The sequence below is a fragment of the Neoarius graeffei genome, chromosome 4, assembly GCF_027579695.1.
Source record: "Neoarius graeffei isolate fNeoGra1 chromosome 4, fNeoGra1.pri, whole genome shotgun sequence".
NCBI lineage: Eukaryota > Metazoa > Chordata > Actinopteri > Siluriformes > Ariidae > Neoarius > Neoarius graeffei.
Genome location: NC_083572.1, coordinates 39,765,340 through 39,792,734, shown reverse-complemented (window position 1 = coordinate 39,792,734; position 27,395 = coordinate 39,765,340). Strand labels below are relative to the sequence as shown.

General features: G+C 44.7%; 1 protein-coding gene across 9 annotated transcripts in view; it reads left to right on the top strand.

The window, feature by feature from the left end:
* Positions 1–27,395, top strand: part of foxp1b (forkhead box P1b) — a 402,937-nt gene that overhangs the window by 304,952 nt on the left and 70,590 nt on the right. Inside the window, exon 1 of one of the 9 annotated variants that reach the window (XM_060919248.1) lies at positions 15,361–15,623. The exons of 7 other annotated variants lie outside the window; for them this stretch is intronic. Coding sequence is in view for 1 of the 2 variants with exons in the window: in XM_060919247.1 (XP_060775230.1) it covers positions 19,501–19,524 (24 nt within the window). In the remaining variant the exon portion in view is untranslated. Of the gene's footprint in view, positions 1–15,360; positions 15,624–19,485; positions 19,525–27,395 lie in introns of those variants that run through there. One more of the 9 variants, XM_060919247.1, reaches the window with a different exon arrangement.

Genomic DNA, 27,395 nt, shown 5'->3' with positions numbered 1-27,395 from the left:
GAGCTCAACTGTTTTCAGCTGTGCTAACATGATTGTACAAGGGTTTTCTAATCATCCATTAGCCTTCTGAGGCAATGAGCAAACACATTGTACCATTAGAACACTGGAGTGAGAGTTGCTGGAAATGGGCCTCTATACACCTATGGAGATATTGCACCAAAAACCAGACATTTGCAGCTAGAATAGTCATTTACCACATTAGCAATGTATAGAGTGTATTTCTGATTAGTTTAAAGTGATCTTCATTGAAAAGAACAGTGCTTTTCTTTCAAAAAGAAGGACATTTCAAAGTGACCCCAAACTTTTGAACGGTAGTGTAAATCCCTGATCCCTTGTTGGAGTGCGTCATAACGCTCATTAGACAGAAGAATATCCTGATTCCCTCAAGCTCACTGTAAAGACTTAAAAGATGGCAGTATGCGATCCCGGCTTTACAGGGACGTTCCCTGACACTTTGCTGCCACAATATCCGAAAAAAACATATTATGTGGCGGCGAAAAAACATTTCTGCAACATCCCAATGTATAGCTTTCACAATACTATCTCCCAGCAGTACACACACGTGCGATGGTTTTATTTCACGTCTCCGTGTTGTTGTTTTTTTTATGATAAGAATTTTTACACGGAGTAAAATAAGACATCACGATCTCTCTAATTATGTCACAGTATGATTTTCTGTCATCATATTATATCGTCAAATCTAACAGCCCTAACAGCCCTAACGATTGTAAATTCATGAGAATGCACGGAAGTAACGGTTACAGTTAGAGAGAGAGAGAGAGAGAGAGAGAGAGATGGATCTGGTGCTGCAGGCTTGAGAAAATATATAGGACATTTGCTCTCACTAGAGTTTCTACGCTGTAAATATAAATATACGGTAATTGCACTTCTCCGGTGATAGGGAAGGAAAAACCCCAAACAGTTTTAGTTGCTTTTTTGCGAGCCCTAATTTGCCCCCTTTTCACACTGACAGACAGACAGAAGCTGGAGATTGACGTGTACAAGGCAAATCAAAAATGATAACATTACCAGAAAAATGACACAAGTAATTAAAAGGAATCCATGCCATGTTCCTGCCACACCTACAGGAGAGAGAGAGAGAGAGAGAACGAGTGCAACTCCCTCTTTGCTAATTACGGTTATCACCGAAATGCTAGGGTTTGAGTCATTAGTTCCATGTGCATTTAATTAGAGGCAGTCTGAAATTGGATTTAACTTATTACTTTTTCATGGATCACTCTCTTGTCATCACTTCAAATTGGATTGCAGCCCCAGGTAACTAATTACGCCCGCCACAGGATCAGGAGTGGAGAAATAGGTAATTAGAAACAACACTCGCAGACCCTCGTTGATAGTCCGCGCTCTCTACGGAACGAGGAGAAAGAAAAGAAAGCAGAAAGCGAAAACATGGCCGCGCGAACCGCGTGGCGCCGCACAGGACGACGGGAAAGCAGGCAAGCGCCCGCAGAGGATTATAGGACCCGCAGCTGCGTTGATGGCGTTCCATCGACAGGGTTCCGACCGCTGCTGGTGCAAAACACTCAGCTTATCCCAGTTTGGAATCCCGGTCATTTTTCCTGATTAAATACAAAATCCTGTCTCCTAAAACCAGGGCCGCTGACAGCTTTGGCTGGGCCCGGGACAAAATGCTCTGAATGGGCGCCCCCCCGGGTCAACCCACACACACACACACCTCTCTTATCCCAGTCTCTACTCACGCGATTGGGGTGCTCTTGAAGGAGCAGCGATGGACAGGGGATTTCGGGCAGGGCTGGGGGCGAACATAGTATACTGTGCGTGCGTACTGTCCAGTGTGAAAAGCAGAGAAGAACACACCACTCGAGAAACGGCGGGATATGATTGCGGGCTAATGTGAATATTCTTAGCTTCAATCAGATATACGAAACACAATGTTATTAAGCCGTTGTGGTTATGAAATGATTCAATGCCCTGTGCGTTTGATATGGTGTTCAGTGTGACTTGCTCTCCCCTCGTTTGTAACATGAATTGCGTGCTGCGCGTGCCTTAGTTGGGGTTACTTTACGGGGCTGGAAAAAGTTGGCTGTGTCTTACCTGGCTCAGCTGCCCCACTGCCTTTGCTAGTACCTGCTGCATCATCCGAATCTTTTTTAAAATATTTATACAGTGAGCCCCTGAGTCTCTTGGTTTCTTCCTCTCTTTTTCTCTTTTCTTTTCTGTGCTCCTGACTTGTGCATGTTGGCAAATGGCACGCACGCTGATTGTCGAAGCGCTATGATCGAACGATGTCGTTTTTTTCCCCTTAAAGGTGGAGTACGAGATTTTGGAATAACGGTTCCCGCAAGCCATATTTTGAAAAGAAACACGCCCACCCTCGCCATGCTCCCACCCCCCGCGTCTCCACCCCTCCTCCCCCTTATATAGCCTGAGAAATTCCGGCTTTATAATGGGTGTCTATTGCGTTACACACCAGTGGAGCTCGTTAAGTTAGAGTGTAGAGAGCTTGGAAAAATAGCTCAAACTTTCTCATTTAAACTGTGTTTTCAGCCCCAATTTTCACTCCACACACATAATTTTCTCAAAAGTAGTAGCCACACTTGTCCTGATTCACACAATGTGCCTACCTACACGATAGGACTTACAGTTTTTGAATGAGAAGCCTGAAAGTGAGGAGAGGACAGCCGCCCAGCCCATAGACTGCCATTATAAACCTGGCAGAAAAGTCACTCGTTTTTAACTCGCTCTAGTGACCTCATTTTTTACACTACAGACAAAAAAATTACATCAGTGTGTTCAGGAGAGCCTTGTGGCACTCACTGTGAAATAATTTTGTGAATATCTCCTTCCGTTTTCATGTAAATCCCCGTTGTTTGGAGGGAGCGCACTGAGAAAATCCTGTGACACTCTGCTCGCAGCGCGCGGGTTGGGGGAGGGGCTGTTCGCTCTCTCACACACACGGAAGGGCCGGGCTGAAAGAGTCAGACCAAACCATTTTTGCATTAGGGGTGGTAGGGGGTTCTTGACACCTTTTTCAAAGACAATAAAGGCAAAACATCTAGAAATCATTTATTGAATGCAAATATAGCACATTTCTCCCCCAAATCAACACATTTTGAAATGAAATAAAATAATCGCAACTTCATGAGAGCCCAGTTCTGGGCCCCCCCCATTCCTGGGCCCGGGACAACATACCCGTTTGTCCACCCCTGTCGGCAGGCCTGCCTAAAACAACACAAAAGCACTCCTGAAGTTCGAGCGCGAGCTTTTCACAGTCTGTCGAGAGAGCTAAAGAACAGGCCAAACGCGTGTCTAAAAACAGGAGCGATTCGTTGCCTTAGTCGCAGCGTTGCGCATCATCCGCTTTATTTTCAGCAAAAGACAACTTTGTGTCGAGCACGTGCAAGACGTCGTGGGCGAAGCGTTCCGATTTGACATAAACAAGAGGGTAAACAATACGGAGGCTTTGTAAATGAATTATTCTTAGCTCTTGTCTCCAGGATACTACTGCTGCACCTGAAAACCAGGAAAAGCAAGAAGGGTTGTGAGGTGTTTTTTTTTTTTTTTTAATGAGGTTTTATGACTTCCTCTGTTTGTGGAGTTCATACAGAGGAGAAGTGAAGGCAGAATGATTTGCAGTACAGCACATATTGCATTCGTCTTTTGGGGGGAAACAGGCTGCAATTGGCATTTTGATTTTTTTTTTTTTTGCTCCTTTTTCTTTTTGAAAATGCAGCAAATGCCATTTACAAACGTGCAAGGCTATTTTAGCAAAGTAACATCTATTTATTTTCCCTGGCACTTACACACTGGCAGTCTCTGTCTCTCATGACCATATAGAGTTTCCACCAGGCCAAGTGGGGTCAAATGATAATGTTCTTTCATGAAGATGGAAGCCGAGAATATTTACTGCGCCAACCCACACACACTCCTTCATGACACAGTGCTGTGGTCTCTTTCTATCTCTCTTTCTCTCTCTGTTTTTTTTTTTTTTACTCTATTCTTTTTTTGTCAGAGACCCATGGCATTGTCCTGACACATGTACACCACGGTGCTGCAATCTGTAAGCCATTAGCAGTGCGGTTTGCTGGGGTTCTCTGGAGCTGGGCCAGAGCTTCCAGACGGATCCAGCAGCACCGACTCACTCAGTCCAGCTGAAGGGAGGCCAGCGGGAGGAAACGAGGAGAGAGACGGAGTTAAAAGAACGTTGCTCTCGAAAGGGCTAACAAGGCTTATCTTGATCAGCGTAATGCTAGCTGGCCTGCCTAGTTTTCCCTCCGTCTCGGTGACATTTTTGAGTTAAAGATTAATCTTCCATCGCTGAATAAAGCACTGCTTAAAGTCATCCAGAGGACAGACATCGGCGCAGCCAGAAGGATGTCATGCCTTTTTATTTCGTTTGAAAAACAGTAGCTGTTGGTAGGGGTTCTGTTTCTACATATCGCCGGGGACCGAGCGTCCCCACGACAATAGGGTTTGACCTCGAGGGACCTCGCAAAGTCGGTCGGGTCGGTTTGCTTTGCATCACCGAGGTGAAAGTTAGCTTTACGCTTATGTACAGGACGGCGTTAATTAGGCGCACGTCGACGGAAAGGTCCCCGCAAGGATAGTAAGACGACTACGTGTTTGGTCGTGTGTACGAGCGTCCCCCGAACAGCCTCCGACACTTTCAGAGGCTGTATCAGCGCATCATTTTCCTGCTCCGGAGCGTATTGTTTTGCCTTGTCATATTGTACGAACGCATTACGCTTAATACGAGCGGCGCGTCAGGGACTGCAGTGGACGCTGCCGTCGGGATAAAGTCATCTCGCGCTCACCCATCAGATTACCGTCGCCTCTTAAAGTTGCAGTGCCATTTTCAAGACCTTTTCATTTCAGCTGTAATGATTTCTCCCCCGCAGCGTTCCCATAACACACGTCTCCTGTCCCCTCCTCCTCCTCCTTTCTGTTCTTCCCTCAAGTACTGCTGCGTTTGTCCTGCCACTCTACTCGAAGAGCGTCCATGTGTTGTCTGCGCTTGGGGGGGGGCGGACACCGCGCCGCACCGCTTCTCAATAGCTGCACTGTACACAGCTGTTTTTTTTTTTTGGCTAACAGGGTATTGTGTGTTTAAGGAGTGTCGCCCATGATGGTATTGTATGCTCAGTGAAACGTACAGTTTGGTCCATAAATATTTGGGCAGAGGCAACATTTTTCTAATTTTGGTTCTGTACATTACCACAATGAATTTTGAACAAAACAATTCAGATGCAGTTGAAGTTCAGACTTTCAGCTTTAATTCAGTGGGTTGAACAAAATGATTGCATAAAAATGTGAGGAACTAAAGCATTTTTTAAACACAATCCCTTCATTTCAGGGGCTCAAAAGTAATTGGACAAATTAAATAATTGTAAATAAAATGTTCATTTCTAATACTTGGTTGAAAACCCTTTGTTGGCAACGACTGCCTGAAGTCTTGAACTCATGGACATCACCAGACGCTGCGTTTCCTCCTTTTTAATGCTCTGCCAGGCCTTTACTGCAGCGGTTTTCAGTTGCTGTTTGTTTGTGGGCCTTTCTGTCTGAAGTTTAGTCTTTAACAAGTGAAATGCATGCTCAATTGGGTTGAGATCAGGTGACTGACTTGGCCATTCAAGAATATTCCACTTCTTTGCTTTAATAAACTCCTGGGTTGCTTTGGCTTTATGTTTTGAGTCATTGTCCATCTGTATTATGAAACGCTGACCAATCAGTTTGGCTGGATTTGAGCACACAGTATGTCTCTGAATACCTCAGAATTCATCCGGCTGCTTCTGTCCTGTGTCACATCATCAATAAACACTAGTGACCCAGTGCCACTGGCAGCCATGCATGCCCAAGCCATCACACTGCCTCCGCCGTGTTTTACAGATGATGTGGTATGCTTTGGATCATGAGCTGTACCATGCCTTCGCCATACTTTTTTCTTTCCATCATTCTGGTAGAGGTTGATCTTGGTTTCATCTGTCCAAAGAATGTTCTTCCAGGACTGTGCTGGCTTTTTTAGCAAAGTCCAATCTAGCCTTTTTATTCTTGAGGCTTAGGAGTGGCTTGCACCGTGCAGTGAACCCTCTGTATTTACTTTCATGCAGTCTTCTCTTTATGGTAGATTTGGATATTGATACGCCTACCTCCTGGAGAGTGTTGTTCACTTGGTTGGCTGTTGTGAAGGGGTTTCTCTTCACCATGGAAATTATTCTGCGATCATCCACCACTGTTGTCTTCTGTGGGCGTCCAGGTCTTTTTGCACTGATGAGTTCACCAGTGCTTTCTTTCTTTCTCAGGATGTACCAAACTGTAGATTTTGCCACTCCTAATATTGTAGCAATTTCTCGGATGGGTTTTTTCTGTTTTCGCAGCTTAAGGATGGCTTGTTTCACCTGCATGGAGAGCTCCTTTGACCGCATGTTTTCTTCACAGCAAAATCTTCCAAATGCAAGCACCACACCTCAGATCAACTCCAGGCCTTTAATCTGCTTAATTGAGAATGACGTAACGAAGGAATTTCCCACACCTGCCCATGAAATAGTCTTTGAGTCAATTGTCCAATTACTTTTGGTCCCTTTAAAAACCGGGGTGGCACATGTTAAGGAGCTGAAACTCCTAAACCCTTCATCCAATTTTAATGTGGATACCCTCAAATGAAAGCTGAAAGTCTGGACTTTATGTCCATGTCCATTATATAACTGTAACTTGAATATGTTTCAGTAAACAGGTAAAAAAAAAAAAAATTGTGTCAGTGTCCAAATATATATGGACCTAACTGTATCTGTCTGAAGGTTGAGGTCCACGAGGCAGAAAGACCAGCTCATGTATGAGGACGAGGCTTGTGGATAAGACGCCCAGCAGGTCACTGTTGGAGGTGTTCTGGTTGAGTAGTTAGTAGCACTTTCATTTTTGTAAAAAACAAAAACAACAAAAGATCTCTTGATCAAAAGCGTCCGTCACTTTGTCATTGTATCAGTCTCACTATGTTTGTGTGCGTCTCTGTTTGTTCCGTGTCCAACCCTGTGTTTTCTTGCAACACCCTTTCCTGTCAGTGCGTCTCCCGAGTTTGCCACCTGTCAGTAGACAAAATATAAGCCAACTGAGTATTTACTGCACGCGTCACACACCATGGGTTTTGTAGTTCAGTGCTGTTTTATTTGTTAAGCTTGATTTGGCTGGAAAGCACTAGGTCAAGGCTGGATCGTCTACACGTCTGTTTTGTCTGTAATACTGTACAATAGCGCGGTGGCACGGACTCCAATCAGGTTCTCTATAACACAGCATCAAAATTATCTATCTATCTTACTTAAAACGTAGAAGTCACTGATAATTAAACGACTTGTTAAAATACGGTACAGCGTGTGGTTGTGGTTTTTTTTTTTTGCAATCACAAATAGGAATTCCAAAAATAGCCCGTGAGTCAATAAAGTGCGCACTATGAATCAATCACAATGTAACGAAGAAAACAAACTTTCCCCACCCACCCACCTAATTTATCCTGTACGGCACCGAGAACAAAAAGTCCTGTTTTGACTAAGCGAAAACCGCATACGAGCGAGAACTTGAAGAAAGGCGAACTTTTAGTTTGTCGTGCCGTCAGCAAACGGCTTGCCAAGAAAATTGCGATTTTAATATTGCATTGCAAAACCGTGGGTTCGGACGAACGAATTGGAAGAATTAATTTTACTGCTCCGTGTCATCGATTGTTTTCAGTGTTATGACTGAACAAGTTAATTACTACAGGCGGGGAGAGAAAAAAAAAAAACAGAATGGTTATTACAGTGGGTTCTTTCATTATTATTTGTTGAGTTATTATATTAAGAATATATGTGCGTGTTCATTCTCTTGAAATGTGGCATTTTTATACAGGCTTAAATTTGTTTCTGCACGGTAAATAATAAATGGTGATATTAATGCCCATTAGAATTGGTTCAAAATGTTGATAACGTGATTATTATTCATTATTAATCGACAGTGGGAAGGAAAATGGTAAAAATGAAGAGACCCTGTTTATAAGCAGGTGTGTCCAAACTTTTGTGTGTGTGTGTGTGTGTGTGTGTGTGCTTGTACAGATGAAGGTTGTTGCCCTGAGCGCCAGCTGTTCGCTGTTAAATTTCACACCTGCTCAGTTCAGCCCTCTTAAAGTAAACAGCAGCTTTAGTTTAGTCAGAGGAGAGATTAAAAATGTTCTTTCCGCAGGAGGAAAGGTCCCTCTCCAGGAGGCAGACGCTTTAAACATGGCGTACGTCGAATGACGGCTGCTCACATTCCAATCGAGAACGACAGCATCGCTAATGGTTACGCCATATGTTTTTACATCAGACATTTCGAGCATAATAATGTCATTTGTCTTTGTTAATGGTGGACACGCTGACCTTGGCTTCGGGAGGCACGCTACAAGTCGAGCTCACAAGCAGCGGAACGCGTAAGCGCTCCGTATCCGAGCTTGCGCATAGGACCCGAGTGGAAGTGAAGGCATGCTGCGGAAATGACATGACCGTGTTTATCTTTTGACTGGGAGAGAGGAGCGAGGGAGGAACTGCAGACGAAGTGCGCAGGCTCGAGCTGCTAAATTTATCATGAGGCCTCTGGGAGCACTGAAATGAGAACAGTGGCCTATTACTGCTAAGAAGGTGTTTTATTGGGAATATGCCCACATGCTACCCCGGGGAGAAGACGGGGCATGGCCAAGTGTGTGTGTGTGTGTGTGTGTGTGTGTTGATCATATGTGTAAGTGTAGACATATGTGGGTGCACAAATGGGCTCTTATTGTGTGGACTAGTGTGTGCATGCTTTCATGCAGGATTGCCCTGGGTCTTGGCTCTCTCGCTCTCTTCTCTCTCTTTTTTCTCTCTCTTTCTCTTGCTCTCTTTTCTCTCTCTTTTCTCTCTTTCTCTTTTTCTTTCTCTCTCATGCTCTCTCTTCTCTCTTTTTCTTTCTCTCTCATGCGCTCTTTTCTCTCTCTCCACTCTTTTCTCTCTCTTTTCTCTCTCTCATGCTCTCTTCTTTCTCTTTCATGCTCTCTCTCTTTTCTCTCTTTCTCTCACACTCTCTTTTCTCTCTCTCTCCCTCACTCTGTCTCTCTTTTTCTCTCTCTTGCTCTCTTTTCTCTCTCTCCCTCTCTCTCTTTTTCTCTTTCTTTCTCTTTCACGCTCTCTTTTCTCTCTCTCTCTCTCTCTCTCTCTCTCTCTCCCTCTCTCTCTTTTTCTTTCTCTCTCATGCTCTCTTCTCTCTTTCTCTCACGCTCTCTTTTCTCTCTCCCTCTTTTTTCTCTCTCTCTTGCTCTTTTTTCTCTCTCTCCCTCTCTTTCTCTCTCTTGCTCTCTTTTCTCTCTTTTTCTTTCTCTCTCTCTCATGCTCTCTCTTTCTCTTTTTCTTTCTCTGTCATGCGCGCTTTTCTCTCTCTCCACTCTTTTCTCTCTCTTTTCTCTCTTTCTCATGCTGTCTTTTCTCTCTTTCTCTTTCATGCTATCTCTCTTTCTCTCTCTCTCACACTCTTCTCTCTCCATCACTCTGTCTCTCTTTTTCTCTCTCTTGCTCTCTTTTCTCTCTCTCCCTCTCTCTCTTTGTCTCTCTCCCTCTCTTTTTCTCTCTCGCTCTCTTGCTCTCTTTTCTCTCTCTCCCTCTCTTTCTTTCTCTCTCCCTCTCTCTTTTTCTCTCTCTTGCTCTCTTTTCTCTCCTTTTCTTTCTCTCTCTCTTTCTCTTGCTCTTTTCTCCCTCTCTTTTTCTCTCTTGTGCTCTCTCCTCTCTCTCTCTTTTCTCTGTCTCTCTCTCTCTTTCTGTCTGTGTGTGTGTCTTTGTGGTGCTTGTCAGAGAGACAATGAAGAGTCTTTCTTTCATTTGCTTTTTCACCAAGATATGTCAGCTTTGACATTTTAGGTCTTTCAGTCAGTAATTGATGTAGGTCGGCCAGGACGAATGCTTGTTCGTGATTGGTGGATTAAAGAGGAGGCGGTGCTTAGTACAGTCATTTTATTGTTGCATATGAATCATAATCAGAGCAAGGCAATTATATAGTGCATGTATAATGTGTACGCATTGGGAGTGTGTGTGTGTGTGTGTGTGTGTGTGTGTGTGTGTGTGTGTGTGAGAGAGAGAGAGAGAGAGAGAGAGATGTATATTTAACAATTATTCCACAAAATTGAGTCGGACATGAGCTGATAGCCGACATTCACTGGATTTTCAGAAACTGAGCATTTTTATTTTTGCAAATTCGATAAATAAAAACTTTACACAAAACGTCCAGCAAAATCATTTCCACTTCGGCGGACTTCTTAAAAACCTATCGATGGCTGCACCAATTAACTTTAGTGTTGTTTTTTTTTGTCGAAAGCGCCATCCTGGTGTCGTGCCGAGCAATAGGCGCTAGGCCTTTATTTCATTCTTCCTGGGACATTTCGGTTCTGTCATTTTCAAACTTCTTTGAGCTTTTGAACCAGTCTCAAAAAATTCAACAAATTTTAACGCTTAAATATGAAGAATGTCAACAAGCCTGCGAAATGACAGGAGCGATTTGAGAAAAATGCGATAATAATAATTCCTGAAAAATAAAAAGAAAAGATGCGTTCTTACCATCATATACTTTCATTCCATATTTCCTTGCTTTTTCGTTTTGTTTTCGAGTAGTTTTTATTTCTTCCTCGGTCGGTTCAGCAACACGCACCGCCATTTTGTTTTTCTCTGCTCACGGTATATGAGCTGATAGCCTAGTAGTACACAGAGTAGCCAGTCAGAGCGCGCATTACTCGTATCCCGTGAACGTGGAGATATGTGAGAGATACTCTTGATTATTTGAGGATTATCGCACATTTCTTTGTGTGTGTTGTCAGAATAAGCAGCGATTTTTTTTTTTTTCCCCACTGTGCGTTTTCCATTAAACGGCATGAACGTGCACCTGTATGCCTTTTTTTATCATTCATCAGTTTGTACTTATTTATCTCAGCACTCCTGCTTTAAACATTGTCTCTCTATTGCATTTCCTATACTTTTGAAATCTGAAACCGTCTACGTACGATGGAATTTTCGTTCCTATGCTCATGTGCGTTTATCACGAAGAGGACAGGGACGTTCTGATAAAGACTCAGCGCCCCGGGACATGAACGCGATTTGTCGCAGTAGTTTGTAGTGAGTTTGCACACCATTTGTGCTTTGTTTCTTTCTTTTTTTTTTTTTGCAGGTTTCATTTTTGCTTATGCATTTGCAGAGTGGGTGCACAGCATAGAGAATAGTGCTGAGGAATTTTTAACGCAGGGGAAAAAAAACCCAACAAAAGCGCTTGATTATATCTATTAGTAGCATTCTTACTAGTGTCGTTCCAGCTCAGTCAGCACTAATTACATGTTGTTTTCGTTTTGCTTTGTTTGTTTGTTTTCCAGCCGTTGGATTGTGAAAGTAGATTTAAGTAATATTGTGCAGTGTGTGTGTGTGATTTCTACATTTATCTCATATTTCTACATTTAATGATATTCTACATTTCTACAGGACCTCAAGACAGCAATTCATGCATTTATGAGTTCGAGACTGGACTACTGTAATGCCCTGCATGTTGGCCTCAGCCAGTCTTCAATTTTACGTCTTCAACTTGTACAGAACGCTGCGGCCCGATTTTTAACAAGCACGTCTAGACGTGAACACATTACTCCTGTGTTGCCGTCACTCCATTGGCTTCCAGTCCGTTTTAGAATTGATTTTAAACTTCTGTCGTTTGTTTTTGATGCCATCAATGGCCTGGCTCCCTCTTAGGTGGTGTTTACATTAGACCGTATCCGTCTCGTTTTCGTCGCGGATGCACTGTCCGTTCACATTAAAACGCCGGGAAACGACTCCACAGGCGGAACAACTTGAATCCGCCAGGGCCCACGTATTCAATCCATTACGTATCTGATCCGGTGCTGTGTAAACATTGAGGAACGAGGAAACGCAGTGCTGAGCTCTAGCTGGCGTCGTCATTGGACAACGTCACTGTGACATCCACCTTCCTGATTCGCTGGCGTTGGTCATGCCACGTTGGTCATGTGACGCGACTGCTGAAAAACGGCGCGGACTTTCACTTCCTGCTATTTGTCTCGAATCACTGCTCGTGCGCTTCACTCGCGTGCTCTGTGAGCTGCGCAGGGCCGGAGTGCGCACCCTCCAGAGGGCACTCGCTGTTCAGGGCAGAGTGATTTGGAGCGCAGGATGCCTGCGGAGCCAAGTGTATCCGTGTATTGGCATTGCTGTGTGCACGCGAATCGTTTTAAAAACGTTAATCTGATGATCCGCTGATACGGTCTAATGTAAACCCCACCTTACTCGTCTGAGATTTTAACTATTCGTGATCATGGTAGGGCCCTGCGTTCTTCGGGTCAGCTTCTGTTATATGGAATCAATTTTGTGCCAAAATGTTCATTCAGTACTTTTGAAATATCAAACAAAAACGACAAATCAAAATACAAAAAAAAAAAGTCAATTTTTTTAGACTGGCAAACAAATTATTCGTGTAATCGTGCAAAATCTCAGTCTATTACTCTTCAGAAACCTTTTATTTTTGTTCCGCGTCTTTCTCAGTTTTGTTTGACGTAATTTATTTTGGTTGCGATTCCAGCTTTCTCGTTTGCGCTCCCTGACTTTTTGCTCGCAGTTTTGGCACAAACTTCCCGTGTGGGTGGGCTGTCCAGGAATGCATTCCCATTGGCTAACTTGTGTTTGACTGACAGCTACGCTCAGCCATTCCCTACTCGGATTCTGGCGGACTGTTTGACGAGTGACCGATCCATTGACGGTAAACAAGGATCGAGTGGACTTCAATGGATCAATAGTCGCCACTGAAGTCCACTCGATCCTTGTTTACCGTCAATGGATCGGTCACTCGTCAAACAGTCCGCCAGAATCCGAGTAGGAAATGGCTGAGCGTAGCTGTCAGTCAAACACAAGTTAGCCAATGGGAATGGATTCCTGGACAGCCCACCCACACGGGAAGTTTGTGCCAAAACTGCGAGCAAAAAGTCAGGGAGCGCAAACGAGATAGCTGGAATCGCAACCAAAATAAATTACGTCAAACAAAACTGAGAAAGACGTGGAACAAAAATAAAAGGTTTCTGAAGAGTAATAGACTGATATTTTGCACGGTGGTGTAGTGGTTAGCGCTGTCGCCTCACAGCAAGAAGGTCCTGGGTTCGAGCCCCGGGGCCGATGAGGGCCTTTCTGTGCGGAGTTTGCATGTTCTCCCCGTGTCCGCGTGGGTTTCCTCCGGGTGCTCCGGTTTCCCCCACAGTCCAAAGACATGCAGGTTAGGTTAACTGGTGACTCTAAATTGAGCGTAGGTGTGAATGTGAGTGTGAATGGTTGTCTGTGTCTATGTGTCAGCCCTGTGATGACCTGGCGACTTGTCCAGGGTGTACCCCACCTTTCGCCCGTAGTCAGCTGGGATAGGCTCCAGCTTGCCTGCGACCCTGTAGAACAGGATAAAGCGGCTACAGATAATGAGATGAGATGAGATGAGATTTTGCACGATTACACGAATAATTTGTTTGTCAGTCTAAAAAAATTGACTCTGGGGGCGTCATGGCTAAGGCGCCATACCATAAATCCGGGGACCCGGGTTCGATTCCGACCCGAGGTCATTTCCCGATCCCTCCCCGTCTCTCTCTCCCACTCATTTCCTGTCCTGTCTCTACACTGTCCTATCCAATAAAAGTGAAAAAAAGCCCAAAAAATATCTTTAAAAAAAAAAAAAATTGACTCTTTTTTTTCTTTTTTTGTATTTTGATTTGTCGTTTTTGTTTGATATTTCAGAAGTATTGTATGAACATTTTGGCACAAAATTGATTCCATACTGTTAGAAGTTCCAAGGTCGAGATATAAACAGTGGGGTGATCGTTCTTTTGCTGTCGCTGCTCCCAGACTGTGGAACAATCCGCCCCCCGACATTTGCACCACTATTGATCCCGGCCTTTTTAAATCAAAGTTGAAGACCTACTTTTTTTAGATTGGCATACAATCCTGACGAGGGGAGTCTTGTTTTTGAGGGGTGCTTCGTTTCGTCGGTTTTATTTCATGCACTTCTGAAAGGCTTTTGGTAATCTGCAGCACGGTGGCACCTTCCGCAGTCAAAACCTGTGTGTTTTGGTGTTCTGTTTTATGGCTTTGATGTAAAGCACTTTGGTTACCTTTTGGTTATTGTAAAGGGCTATGTAAATAAAATTTGATTGATTGATTGATTTACACAAATTACACGTTAAATTCCGTCCAAAAATCCTACGCGCTAATAATAGATAATGAGTAATACAAGAGCAGAATTGTCTGGCGGTGATAACGAGTCAGTCATGTAATAGCGGGATAATAACATGGATAAATAAGCAGCTTTGCAGTTGCTGCCTGTACATCATGCGTCTAAAATAAGCACTGTGCTTCAGTGCAGAGAGCGAACGGGTGTAATCAATCCTTCCTTCTAATGTCGACTCGTATTCTGTGAGACAGGATTAGCCAGTAGGGGGCAGAACCATGTTCCTTTTCTTTTTTTCTCTTTCTCCCTTCTTGTAAAGTTGCGAGGCTGACGATGCGTGACCCGAGCGGCGAAACAGTGACCGGACCCGAGCACAGACGGCCGCTCCTGCTTTCTTTGAAGAGGAACGGCCGTGCGCTCAGGAATGATTCGCGTTTCAGGAAGTCGTCTCGTATGAGCGGGATGTGAGTCGGCTGCGTTTGATAAAGGCCTCCGCTCATCACGTTCACATAAAACACGACGCGCTAGTCGTCCCGAGGGGCGGCTTTCCGCGACATCCCGGTATTTCATCCTGTGGGAAAAGACGTGGCTCGATATCCGTAATCGGATTAGCTCGACCCGTAAATATGATGTCGTCGGTTCGGTTGTGTGTGAATAAACTGATCTTCTGTCACTTGTGTCATTGGAGGTTTTCTTGGTGCTGCTTGCCGTAAACCAGAACGATAAGACGGATAGACAGGTAGCTCGTTCTTCTCTTTGCTTTGCTCCCTGTAACCCCTTTGTGCCTCTGTCTCTCTCTCTCTCTCTCTCTCTCTCTCTCTCTCTCTCAGCCAGATATTTGTGTTCTGTTATCTGTTGTTTAATTAAAGAGGCTCCTTTCGTTGTTTCACGAGCACGCAGTGAACCCCCACTGGGGTCAGAGGGTTAACAGCCGTCAACTGGGCTGCTTTTTTCTTTTTTTCCCTCTTTTTTTTTTTTTCTTCTTAGTGGCCCACACAAAGACATTGCTTCACCTGCACCCCTTACCCCCTCATCCACAACACACACACAGCCTGCGGCGGCCCCCGCTGCTGCTTGTGTCCCCATTTGAATTGATTATGTTTAGAGCTCAGCTTGTGATTGGTGGAGAAAGGGCGTGGTTGATTGGATAGTTTTGTATCTTGTCAGTCGGGCAGCAACCTCACGCATGCAATCTGTCCATATCCCCGGGAAGAAGGCTCGAGACGCGACAGCACGCACGCACAAACACACACGCACATGCTCTCGCTGTAAACATCTCTCTCCTGCTCGCTCACTCTCTCTCTCTCTCTCTCTCTCTCTCTCTCCCTCCCTCCCTCGCTCTCGACTCCGAGTCTGTGCTTCTCCGGTCTTCCGCGATTTTCTGAACGGCCCCGGCGCTCTGCCTCTGTTTACCCTGCCAGCTAAATGGAGTTTGTCAGGTTTGTCAATATGATTGATTCTCTAATTCTGTCTGCTTTTTCTTTTTCTCTGATTTTCTCTTTCGAACGAACAGTTTAATTTTTCCCTGGGAAGACAGAAAAAAATAATGTGTGTGTGTGTGTGTGTGTCTGCGTGTGTGTAAAGCACATGTGTCGGCGTGATGTGTAATTTGAGCGTTTCGATGTCGGATAACCGTAGAGTGAGGCTCGGCTCAGACGGGACCCCTCATCACCTGTAGAATAAAACACACACACACACACACACACACACACACACACAGCGCACACTGCTGCTTTTGGAAGCACATGTTTGGAGATAGCTGTCACTTTTCATCTGTCCATCACAGCATCACAACTCCTTCATGAGTTTGTATTTGTGTTTGTTTGTTTGTTTGTTTGTTTTAGAGTTGTTGTTGTTGACTGCTGACTTTGAAAGTAACGTAGGTTCAGTCGAAGAGAAAAGGAACTGTGAAGTAACCGTGTGTGAGAACGTGCATGGTCAGTGAGAATGGTTGGAGGTTAAAAGGGCTCTGCCAGCCCTAATCGGTGGTGTGTATTGTTTAGCTGAGCAGTGTGTGTGTGTGTGTGTGCGCCAAGGGCAGTAGATGAGGGTACAGGAATGTGTGGCAGAGTTGCAGGACTATCTACCAACTTTCTTTCTCTGACTCACACACACACACTTATCTTCAGCCCTTTCCGCCGTTTAAATGCGCTTGATTTAAAATCCCTTTAGATCTCGCACGAATTTGAGAAATAAATATTGCGCGCAGTTTGACTGTCAGCGTGCTGTTCTTCATTTCTTCTTCACGATGCCGAAGTGCTAAAGCTGTCAGCTGCTCATTTCTTCATCCTCGTAGCCTGTGATTGCGGTGCAGCGTCAGTGTTTAGACTGGCAGCAGGGTGCAGCGCTGGGACACGGACAGGCAGCGAGACTGAGTGGGAGAGAGTGTGTGTGTGTGTAAAGGTGCGTGTGGAAACTATAGACGAAGCTCGGTGCAGTCTGGGGGCTAATACTCTCCAGCTGCGCCTCGTGCTTTCGGGGCGAGTAAGAGATAGACGATCGCGCTGGCACTCCGTAATCCGACTCGATTTCGTTGCTCGTCTCTAGCCGGCGCTTGCGCGTGACTCCACGAACACCTGTCGGTTCTGCCACACGGCACAAACGCGTGGACTAAAGCACGGCGAAAAGGATGCGCTCGAAAGGCAAGCGCTTAGGCGTACGATTGTGCGCGTGGCTTCAAGCGTTTGTACCACGCAGCGTCTGTAGGAACTCGAGAATAGCTCAGCAGTGACACACACAGCGCCAGCTGTTCCCTTCCGTTCCCTCACACCCTCGACACTCGAGAAGAAAAAGACCCAGAGGGCATTCGTTTCCTCAGGTTCAGCACTCGGGTTCAACGCTTTTTACTTCCTTACCCTCTCCCAGCATGCACTCCAGACCCTCCGGCACAAGCGCTATTTTGACACTTTTTTCTGATTTACAGCAAAGAAGGGGAAAAAAAAATCCCTCAGTTTGACTCCGGCAACTTTCCACATCATTTATTTGTGACCTGGAACACTTTTAGTAAACCGAAGCAGTCATCTCTCATATTATCATGGTGGTATTATTATTATTATTTTTTTTTTTTTCAACTCCATCCTATAGCTGTAAATTTTCCACCTTGGCCAGACAGCGAATGTTCGAGCCGTGCTCATCTTTTTCAATCAGCTCCCGCCAGACCGACAGCGGTATCTCCACTCTGTTATCAGCGCTAATTGGATTCACGCCTCCGAAAAGACAAACATCACAACAGGGGCATAAATCAGAACGAGACAAGGTTCAGCTCAGCCGTCGTCTGGCGTCATGGAGACACGGATTAGCGTCGTGACCGTCGTGCCGTGGCAGGGAACGGAAACTATCTGCGCATTGTCGGTTTGACAGAGGGGGATTTGCGAGTCTTGCGATCTTAATTAAATTTCTGACAATGCCAGTAACACGTCTGACAGCACACGCCGTGTTGCGTAAGCTCGCCAAGTCGGGGGAAAAAAGGAGCGATATTAAATGATGCTTAAGGTAAAACGGCGACGCGTGAGTAGTGAGGAACCGGTGTTCGGAAGGCTAGACAGCGTCTGAACAGTTTTTAAGTTTGACGTGTTGCGTGTTAAAAGTGCGCTCAGTCGGTGTGCGAACTAACACAACTAATAGAGGACTCTAAGGGATCTGAAGTGTGTGTGTGAGGCCTGAGCAGCAGAAAGAGTGGCCTCTCTTCCTCAAATATTGTGGGTTTGTTCCCCAAAGCAGCTCAAAAAAAAAACAAGCTTTTATTCATGAGCTTTATAGATGAATTCAGTGCACCAGACACCTTTTTTTTTCTTTTCTTTTAAACACTTGCAGCTCCAGACTAAATGTATATGGGTGTAATTCTCAGATACACACACACACACACACGACTGTGTAAAAATCTTCGGCCCCCTAGTTTTTTTTTTTTTCTTCATACAAACTTTGTTATAGAGTTCTATTTGACGATTTCTACATGATCGAGTCGGTACGGAAACATTTCCAAGCCCAAACGTTCGCTTTCCAGCACAAAATGAAATGTCACAGAGAGAAAAAGTTTGTATCTGAGCAGCGTATTCCATAAGAGAGCACTTTTCAGATGGAAAAAAGAAAACTGCTTGGTTTTGATGCAAAATGAAGACGCGAGTGCGACAGTCAAAGCGTCCAGAAGAACCGGGGCTGGTTCTGGGAGACGCTCCGTAAAACCTACAGCTCATTTCCGCATAAAGCTGCACTCGTTATACCGGAAACGACGATATTTATTGACTTTGTTTCATTTATTACGGCTTACTGTTTAATGTCGAAACATTTCATTTCATTATTTCTTAAGCCATTTTTTGGTCGACAGGGTTTCTTTACACGTGCCTCGGACTTTTGCACAGCATCGTGTGCGCGTGTGGAGATGGATAGATATGATAGGATCCATTTGTGTCTCTTGGAATGTATTATTATTATTAGTAGTACAGTATGTGTATGATATATATATATATATATATATATATATATATATATATATATATATATATATATGGCCTCAATGAGTAATCCTAGACTGCTGCTCCCCCCCCCCTTTGCTTTTCAATAAACACGAGCGTGCGATGATCTAAACGAGGCGTTCCATCCTTGTCGCCGGTTAATTACGCCAGTTTGCTCGGCCGTGGTGCGAGGCGGAGTGTGAAATCCTCGTTTCCGCTCGGTACGCGCAGCCTCTCAGAGTCGAGTGGCGCTCATATCCGCGTCCACACAGACAAAGGTAAAGCGCGCGCCGGCTTCAAACGCAGAACGGGCTTTTTCTCATTTCTCAAGGGCTTATTCTGTTGCTCTTCACCATTCCGTTTGATGTCTTGACAAAACAAGACGACACCAGGGAGCATTAAAATTTGATTTTATTTATTATTATTCTTCCCCCACCCCCAGCGCTTACGCCCTCTCCAACCTGTGCACTGTGCGGCCACTTCAGAGTTTTAAGACGGGCTTCATTGAAGTCTTTGCCACTTTTCATTTTTTTTTTCCCCCGCACCATTCATCTTAATTGCCACTGCCACCAAGAGAGTCTTCCCCTTTCTCTCTCTCTCTCTCTCTCTCTCGGTCTGTGTCAGAGCCTTTTTGCTCTTGTGGGTGCACAGTGTTCATTAAGACAGTATCAGTGAGTCAGAAGGGTGTCAGATGTTTTCTCATTAGGCTAGCGTTTGCCCTGCGAGTGTCCTTTTCGTAGTGTGCCCTCCCCTCCACACACACACACACACACACACACACACTAAAGGGAATGTGCTTTGAGCAGGTAGCCTTTGTAGCCTGCTCTTGAGCTGAACATTTACTTCTCTGATTCCGTTTGCTGCGATGGAGCTCTTTACAAGAAATGTGGTATTTTTTTATTTATTTATTTTGGATGAGATCTAATGCGAGCTCTAAAGTCCGTACGAGTCGATCCAAAATGTAGTGTGTAAAATGTTTATCGTGAAATGAAAATGTACTGTTTTAAAATAGCTTGTTTAAAAAAAAAAAAAAGGCATGAGTATTAGGAGAAGTAGTGCTCCTATCTTCATGTATTGGCATGTACGTGTGCAAGTCTAAGTGTGTGTGTGTGTGAGACATTGCCTACAGTCAAGTTCTAACACTTTTTGTCGGTGTGTGTGTGTAGAGCACGTACACCTGTGTTTTATAAATTTAAACACATCCAAATTCGCCTTTCTCCGGCTTGTTTTTTCCCTCTCTCTCTCTCTATTTAAATTAAGACGCTATAAAACATAGAGCATGTTCCTCGTATTGTCTTACTTGCGAGTGACGAAAAGTGATACAGAATCGCATCTGTGCTGTAGACGCACGTCATCGTTCTGTCCTCTGTGAAGACGGCCACCTATTCCTCCTCTTCATCGTTTCGCTCATGTTCCTCCTTCCACGGTCGTCGTCAAAGAAAGCGAGAGAAATGGAAAACGTCCTTTCCACCTCTCCCCGTCTCTGTCGCTCGGGATGTGGCCTGGCTGCAACGGCCGCGGTGATATTTTTCAGTTTAAGTGCCCGCGCGTAGCTTAAGCAGATCGCAGCTCGTTCAGAGGAGGATTAAACGCCAGTAGTTACTGTGATCAATAGGTTAAGAAGAGTACAATCCCTCTCCCCTCTAATGACCCCACTGGTAATGGGTAATAAAACGGGGGCTGTAATAGGGCTCAGGGTCTAGAGCCGTACTTTCCATCCCCACACACATGCACACATACATACCGGAGACTGATGTCAGTGTGCATGAAGGGTGTAAAATGAAAGAAATTAATTAACTAAAGCAGAGCTTGCAGTTTATAGCGTAGCTGTCGAGTACAGTGAGATAATGTGTTATTTTTGTATCATTTGATTCAGCCGGAGCTTTTGAAGGAGACCTGTTTAACAGAATGGCTGTGAGCGCCGCAGCTGTACTCAACACCGCTCTCACTAAAAGAGTGCACGCAGATCCAGTAAACTATTTTTCAAAAAACGGAACGCAGCAGTTGAAACACAGCTGTATGTTTTCTCAGCGACTTCGCTCACCAAAGCACGCGCGCGTGTCACGGCGAGCCGCCCACCACCCCCTTCTTGTCCGCCTCCCGACCTTCAAAATAGTTCATCAAAGTTAGTGACGCTGAGCGAAAAGGACACGGGCGCATAATGACCGTAAAATGGCTGAGTAGGGGGCGTGGCCTATGCAAATCACCCTAAAGGGTATGCGGGGTAAAATTAAAAAAAAAAAAACACACACACAATCGAGACGGCTTGCTTATTAAGTCATAGCACTGCCCGAGCTAAGGTAGGGCACTTTACCCCATGGCTTCTGACACCTTGTGTGTGTAAAAAAAATCTGTGCTTACATGTTAAGTTAGTAGCTAGCAGTGTGTTCCTTCTGTTTTGCCACATTTGGCCTTTAGCCACGTTGTGTTGACTGTCAAAGCAGCACTGTGTTTACACATCGAGTGAGTCTTCTGCTTTGACACCTCTGCCCTTTGTAGCACCGGAGATGTGCAAGGCATTCATTAAAGGTGGTTTGTTTGTGTTATGTTCCTTAAAGCAAGGCAAATTAGGCCATATTTATGCAGGCAGATGACAAACAAGGCCTCGGTTACATTTTCCAGAGCATTCCAGGCCGCGTCGTCCTGCTATGATCCTCGGATGCTGTTGGGGTAACCTTGCTGAAAGCTGTCACCCTAATGTCTGGCCCATTAAGCCGAGGAAAAGCATGCACTCCACACACACACACACACTGATTACACCGAGCCTCTCCAGCAATTAAGTATCTGTGTTGGCTGTGTACGAGGATCCTCTCAATGTCACCACACATCACACTGCTCACAACTCACACTCCGCGATCACAGCTCTTTATCTCTGTGCGTGTTACATTGCTTTTGGGACCATTTTCGACAAGAGGTCCTGAGAGCACACGGCCTTCCACATTCTTGAATTGTCATTACACCATTTGATTTTCTTCTTCATGTCTCGTTCATTATGTGTATGTGTGTGTGTGTGTGTAAATATACTAAGTAACTTTAAAAACGCACAATGGAATTCAACACGATATCACTTTAGATCCATGCATATATTTGAAATTTATGATATTGTATGTAATGCACACACATCTTGAAACATCGATAAAGGACATTTATTGTCAAACTCAAGAATTAATTCACAATAAAAAAATTCAAAGTGACAGTTGGTCCATGTTCGGACCGTCATGCTGGAGATTCTGGGTCTGTGTCGTCCAGGGGTCTCAGCAGCAGTGACTGAGGGGGTCAGGAATCTGTCACGGAGGTGAGCTAGCCTGATGTGCTGATCCTGAACTGGCGTCGTGACTCGAGGCTGACCAGGGCGTGGACGATCCCTGGTGCTCCCTGTCTGTCTGTAACGCTGACTCAAACGGGAAATGGTCGAATGATGAACACCGAAGTGCCGGGCGACCTCGGTCTGTGTACTTCCGGCACGCAACATCCCGATGGCCTGTTCACGTTGATTTTGGCTTAGGCGTGGCATCTTCAATAATGACAATTTTCCCATCATTTCCCCCGGGTATTTATAGGCGAGATTGTGTGTGTACAGTGTATGCAAAATTTGTTTGAAAATTAAAGCCTGTCCATGTCATTGACTACCCGAGTCATATTGTACGTTATTGAGTACAACTCCCTTAAATTCTGATTTGAGCACAGATTTGGAACTTATTTGGGCGGAACGAAGTTATTTTTCCATTGTGATATATTTCTTTTCTTCTTGAGATAAACTCAGCACGAATTCAGCAAGTTTTATCAATGTGCGTTTTTAAAGTTACTTAGTGTATGTACATATACACACGAGGGTAAGTCAAAAAGTTCTAAGACAAATTGAAAAAAATCTTTATTTATGAAAATATCAAAGCTATTTTTCTACATATCGTCCGTTTAAGTCTAAACACTTCTGCAGGCGGTGTTTCCATCAGAGAATTCCTTCTTTGTAGAATTCTGGGGGATGTCTTTCACACCTTTTGAAATGATAACATCTCTCTGAGAACTTTTTGACTTACCCTCGTGTCTGTGTGTGTGTGTATATATACAACATATCAGTGTTGTAGTCGAGTCACTAAACCTCGAGTCCGAGTCCAGTCTCGAGTCCCCGCTGTTCAAGTCCAACTCATTAAAGAAAACTTTGAGTCGAGTCCGAGAACAAGACTCCACCCACACTATTTGACAGTGGCTGTTGCTGCCTTTATGTGAAAGCGTCTCTGCTACTGTGTCGGACTAACGTTACTGCTCGACTGCCCCGTTTTAGTTAATAGGCTACAGATAAAAAGCTTGTTCATCGCTCAGCAAGCCCCGCCCACTATCAACAGAGCAAGTAACAGGAGAGAGGGTTAACACTAGCTAGTTCATCGCTCAGCAAGCCCCGCCCACTATCAACAGGGCAAATAACAGGAGAGAGGGTTAACACTAGCTAGTTCATCGCTCAGCAAGCCCCGCCCACTATCAACAGGGCAAATAACAGGAGAGAGGGTTAACACTAGCTAGTTCATCGCTCAGCAAGCCCCACCCACTATCAACAGGGCAAATAACAGGAGAGAGAGTTAACACTAACCAGTTCAGCGCTCAGCAGCCCCGCCCACTATCAACAGGGCAAATCACATGAGAGAGGGTTAACACTAACCAGTTCAGCGCTCAGCAGCCCCGCCCACTATCAACAGAGCAAATAACAGGAGAGAGGGTTAACATTAGGTAGTTCATCGCTCAGCAGCCCCGCCCAATATCAACAGAGCAAATAACAGGAGAGAGGGTTAACATTAGGTAGTTCATCGCTCAGCAAGCCCCGCCCACTATCAACAGGGCAAATAACAGGAGAGAGGGTTAACACTAGCTAGTTCATCGCTCAGCAAGCCCCGCCCACTATCAACAGGGCAAATAATATGAGAGAGGGTTAACACTAACTAGTTCATAGCTCAGCAGCCCCGCCCACTATCAACAGAGCAAATAACAGGAGAGAGGGTTAACATTAGGTAGTTCATCGCTCAGCAGCCCCGCCCAATATCAACAGAGCAAATAACAGGAGAGAGGGTTAACACTAGCTAGTTCATCGCTCAGCAGCCCCGCCCACTATCAACAGGGCAAATAATATGAGAGAGGGTTAACACTAGCTAGTTCATCGCTCAGCAAGCCCCGCCCACTATCAACAGGGCAAATAACAGGAGAGAGGGTTAACACTAGCTAGTTCATCGCTCAGCAGCCCCGCCCACTATCAACAGGGCAAATAATATGAGAGAGGGTTAACACTAGCTAGTTCATCGCTCAGCAAGCCCCGCCCACTATCAACAGGGCAAATAACAGGAGAGAGGGTTAACACTAACTAGTTCATAGCTCAGCAGCCCCGCCCACTATCAACAGAGCAAATAACAGGAGAGAGGGTTAACATTAGGTAGTTCATTGCTCAGCAGCCCCGCCCACTATCAACAGAGCAAATAATATGAGAGAGGGTTAACAGTAACCAGTTCATCGCTCAGCAAGCCCCGCCCACTATCAACAGGGCAAATAATATGAGAGTTAACAGTAACCAGTTCATCGCTCAGCAAGCCCCGCCCACTATCAACAGGGCAAATAACAGAAGAGAGGGTTAACACTAGCTAGTTCATCGCTCAGCAGCCCCGCCCACTATCAACAGGGCAAGTCACATGAGAGAGGGTTAACACTAACCAGTTCAGCGCTCAGCAAGCCCCGCCCACTATCAACAGAGCAAATAACATGAGAGAGGGTTAACACTAGCTAGTTCATCGCTCAGTAAGCTCCGCCCACTCTCAACAGAGCAATGAACATAGCGCGTCACTTCCTTCTCTGGGTGGAGTCTTGCCAAATGACGATTGAAGTTCGAAGTTGTCTCCGTCGTCTCCTCGATAGTTCTTCTACATATGGAACACATAGCAGTGTATTTTTTCCCACTGCACGAGAAGTCTGTATAAGCAAAGCGGACAATCCTAGGAGCTTCTCTCCAGGCATTTTAGCGCAGTTAATGTTAGTTTGTTCCTGAACATGACGTATGAACAGGTGACTGTGCATTCTCTTGCACAAAATTAGAATAAAAATTAATGTAGATATAAATATCTTATGCCAAATTATTATGGCATGTTACAAAAAATAAAGAAAAAATCAGAGTCCTCGTCTCCAATTTACGAGTCCGAATGCAGTTAATGCACGAGTCCGAGTCATCAGTGCTCAAGTGCAAGTCAAGTCACGAGTCCTTAAAATCAGGGCACGAGTCGGACTCGAGTACTACAAGCCTGATTATATACACACACAGAGAGAGAGAGAGAGAGAGGATATTACATGGTTGCGTGAAGATATGAAGTTTATCTTCCAGTGGCGAATGTATACATCTTGAGTGAATGAAGCAAACGGATAGATTTTTCAAGACAAGAAGATAAACCTCATGTCTTTGCATCACCTTGTAATGTTCTTTATATTATATAGACACATCCCCCAAAAAAAATACGCAAGCTAATCAAAAGGATTTTAAGTTTGAACCAGTTCATCATTTTGACAGCGTGCGTCTAGTCAGCGGGAAAACACCAGGAGTGACGTCATCGGAAATGAAATATCAGGAAATATGTCACTCAGATCCGCGATGTATTTCAGATGAAAAATGCGAGTTTTCCAACACGAGAAGATAAACTTCACATCTTCCAGCCAACACGTGATTTTCTTTTTATTATATCGACACATTCACAAACGAAAAGTACCCAGATTTATCAAAACAATTCACCGATATCCTCACGAGTGACATCTGTCACGGTTTTGATTCTCCATGTCCCAGATGGAGTTTGTATGAAAAGTACAAGTTGCGTATTTTCCAGCAAAATGTCTGTGTAATAAATAAATAAACACACACACACACACACATCGATCAGCCTTTACATTATGACCACTGACAGGTGAAGTGAATAACGTTTATTATACATACAGGACACTTTTTTGCTGGAATAAAAACACGTGTTCTATTCCCTTCTAGCGGTTCCATTCATTTGGTTTGATAGCATGCAATACTGTTAGCGTATCGCTTATCCTACGTATATTGCGTCACTCTACCCAATGGAGAACGAGCAGTGAATATGGTTTACGATACTGCATGGTTGTCAAGACAACGTGACGTCACACGTCGGCGCTGATGCGAATATCCAGCTAGAAAGCTTTCTGCCGCGCGTATTACACGTGAAACTTCCACGCTAGCTGTGACAATTTATAAACAAATCTATAGTTCCATCAAATGTGTATTATTAATAATAATAATAATAATGGCTTTTTTTGTGGTCTATCAGATGTATTCCGTTCAGCTAGCATGATCCTGAACTCGTCTTTGACTCGTTCACGATCATGCTAGCTGAATATCTGATATACCACTCAACAACAGCCAATATTATTTAATTACCTCATTACAGTGGCACCTGTCAAGGGGTGGAGTATATTAGACAGTCATTTCTTGAAGTCGATGTGTTGGAAGCAGGAAAAATGGGCAAGCGTCAGGATCTGAGCAACTTCGACAAGGGCCACATTGCGATGGCTAGATGACTGGGGCTGAGCATCTCCAAAATGGCACATCTTGTGGGGTATTCCCAGTATGCAGTGGTTAGTACCTAGCAAAAGTGGTCCAAGGGAGGACAACCGGCACTTTTCTGTTTTAGCCAGCATCAACTTTTTCAGCTGTCTGTGCTACAGTAGCTCTTCTGTGGGATTGGACCCCATATGGGCTAGCCTTCGTGCCCCATGTGAATCAGTGAGCCTTCGACACCCATGACCCTGTCGCTGGTTCACCTTAGCCTGGGCCCGCCCATCCTAAGTGTGACACAACACGAGGGCCTGTTGCGAGCTCAGTCTGGCAAGGCAAGCTATCTCCAGCTCTTCCAAGCTCCCGAAAAATCGGGAGCCAATCAACTTTGAGCATCTCCAACGGCCCTGGGTAGAGGCGTGTTCAAGGCAGTGACGTAGTAGAACTGCGACCGGAAGCCATAGATTGTTTACAGAACCTATGCCGGAAGCGCTTCATTCACTAGAAACATTACGAACATGGAGCAGCGGCAAGCCTTTGACACAGCGGTAGATGCTGTATTGAAAGCATTCAACGGGAAGTTCTCATTGAAAACGGAGCAAAGAGCAGCCCTGGAGGCATTTATCTTCTTCCTGTTACTCGAGCAGTTTCCGTCGCGTCACATACGTCAGAGGAAAGAGTGATGTGATTGGTTTAAGCTTCATCACAGTATTTTCTGGCTTCGACCAGTAGCAAACTGAGGCATTTCAGGGAGGCGGGTCAACCACGCCTTTGGGAAACGGTCGGGCTTAATATCTTTGCCAGACCAAATGCTCGCAGAGCTTTGAAGTCGCGTTAGCCAGACTAGGTTCACCTGCTTCCATCACATCACCTTCGAGAACTGACTGTTCTCTTGCTGTCTGAATATATCCCACCCCTTGACAGGTGCCGCTGTAATGAGATAATCAATGTTATTCACTTCAGTCACTATAGCTGACTCGGCATGTAGCACCGAATCAGCTATAAGCCATGTACGACGAGATTGAGTGGAATAACTGTTTTATTCTATCCGCGTTCACTGGATTTTGAGGTTTTTTTTTTTTTGCAAATTCAATCAATAAAAACTTTATACAAAATGTCCGACAAAATAATTTCCGCCTAGAATGTAAACAAGCCGGCGAAATGACAGTAGCAATTTGTGGAAAATGCGACAGTAATAATTCTTGAAAAATACAAAAAGATACGTT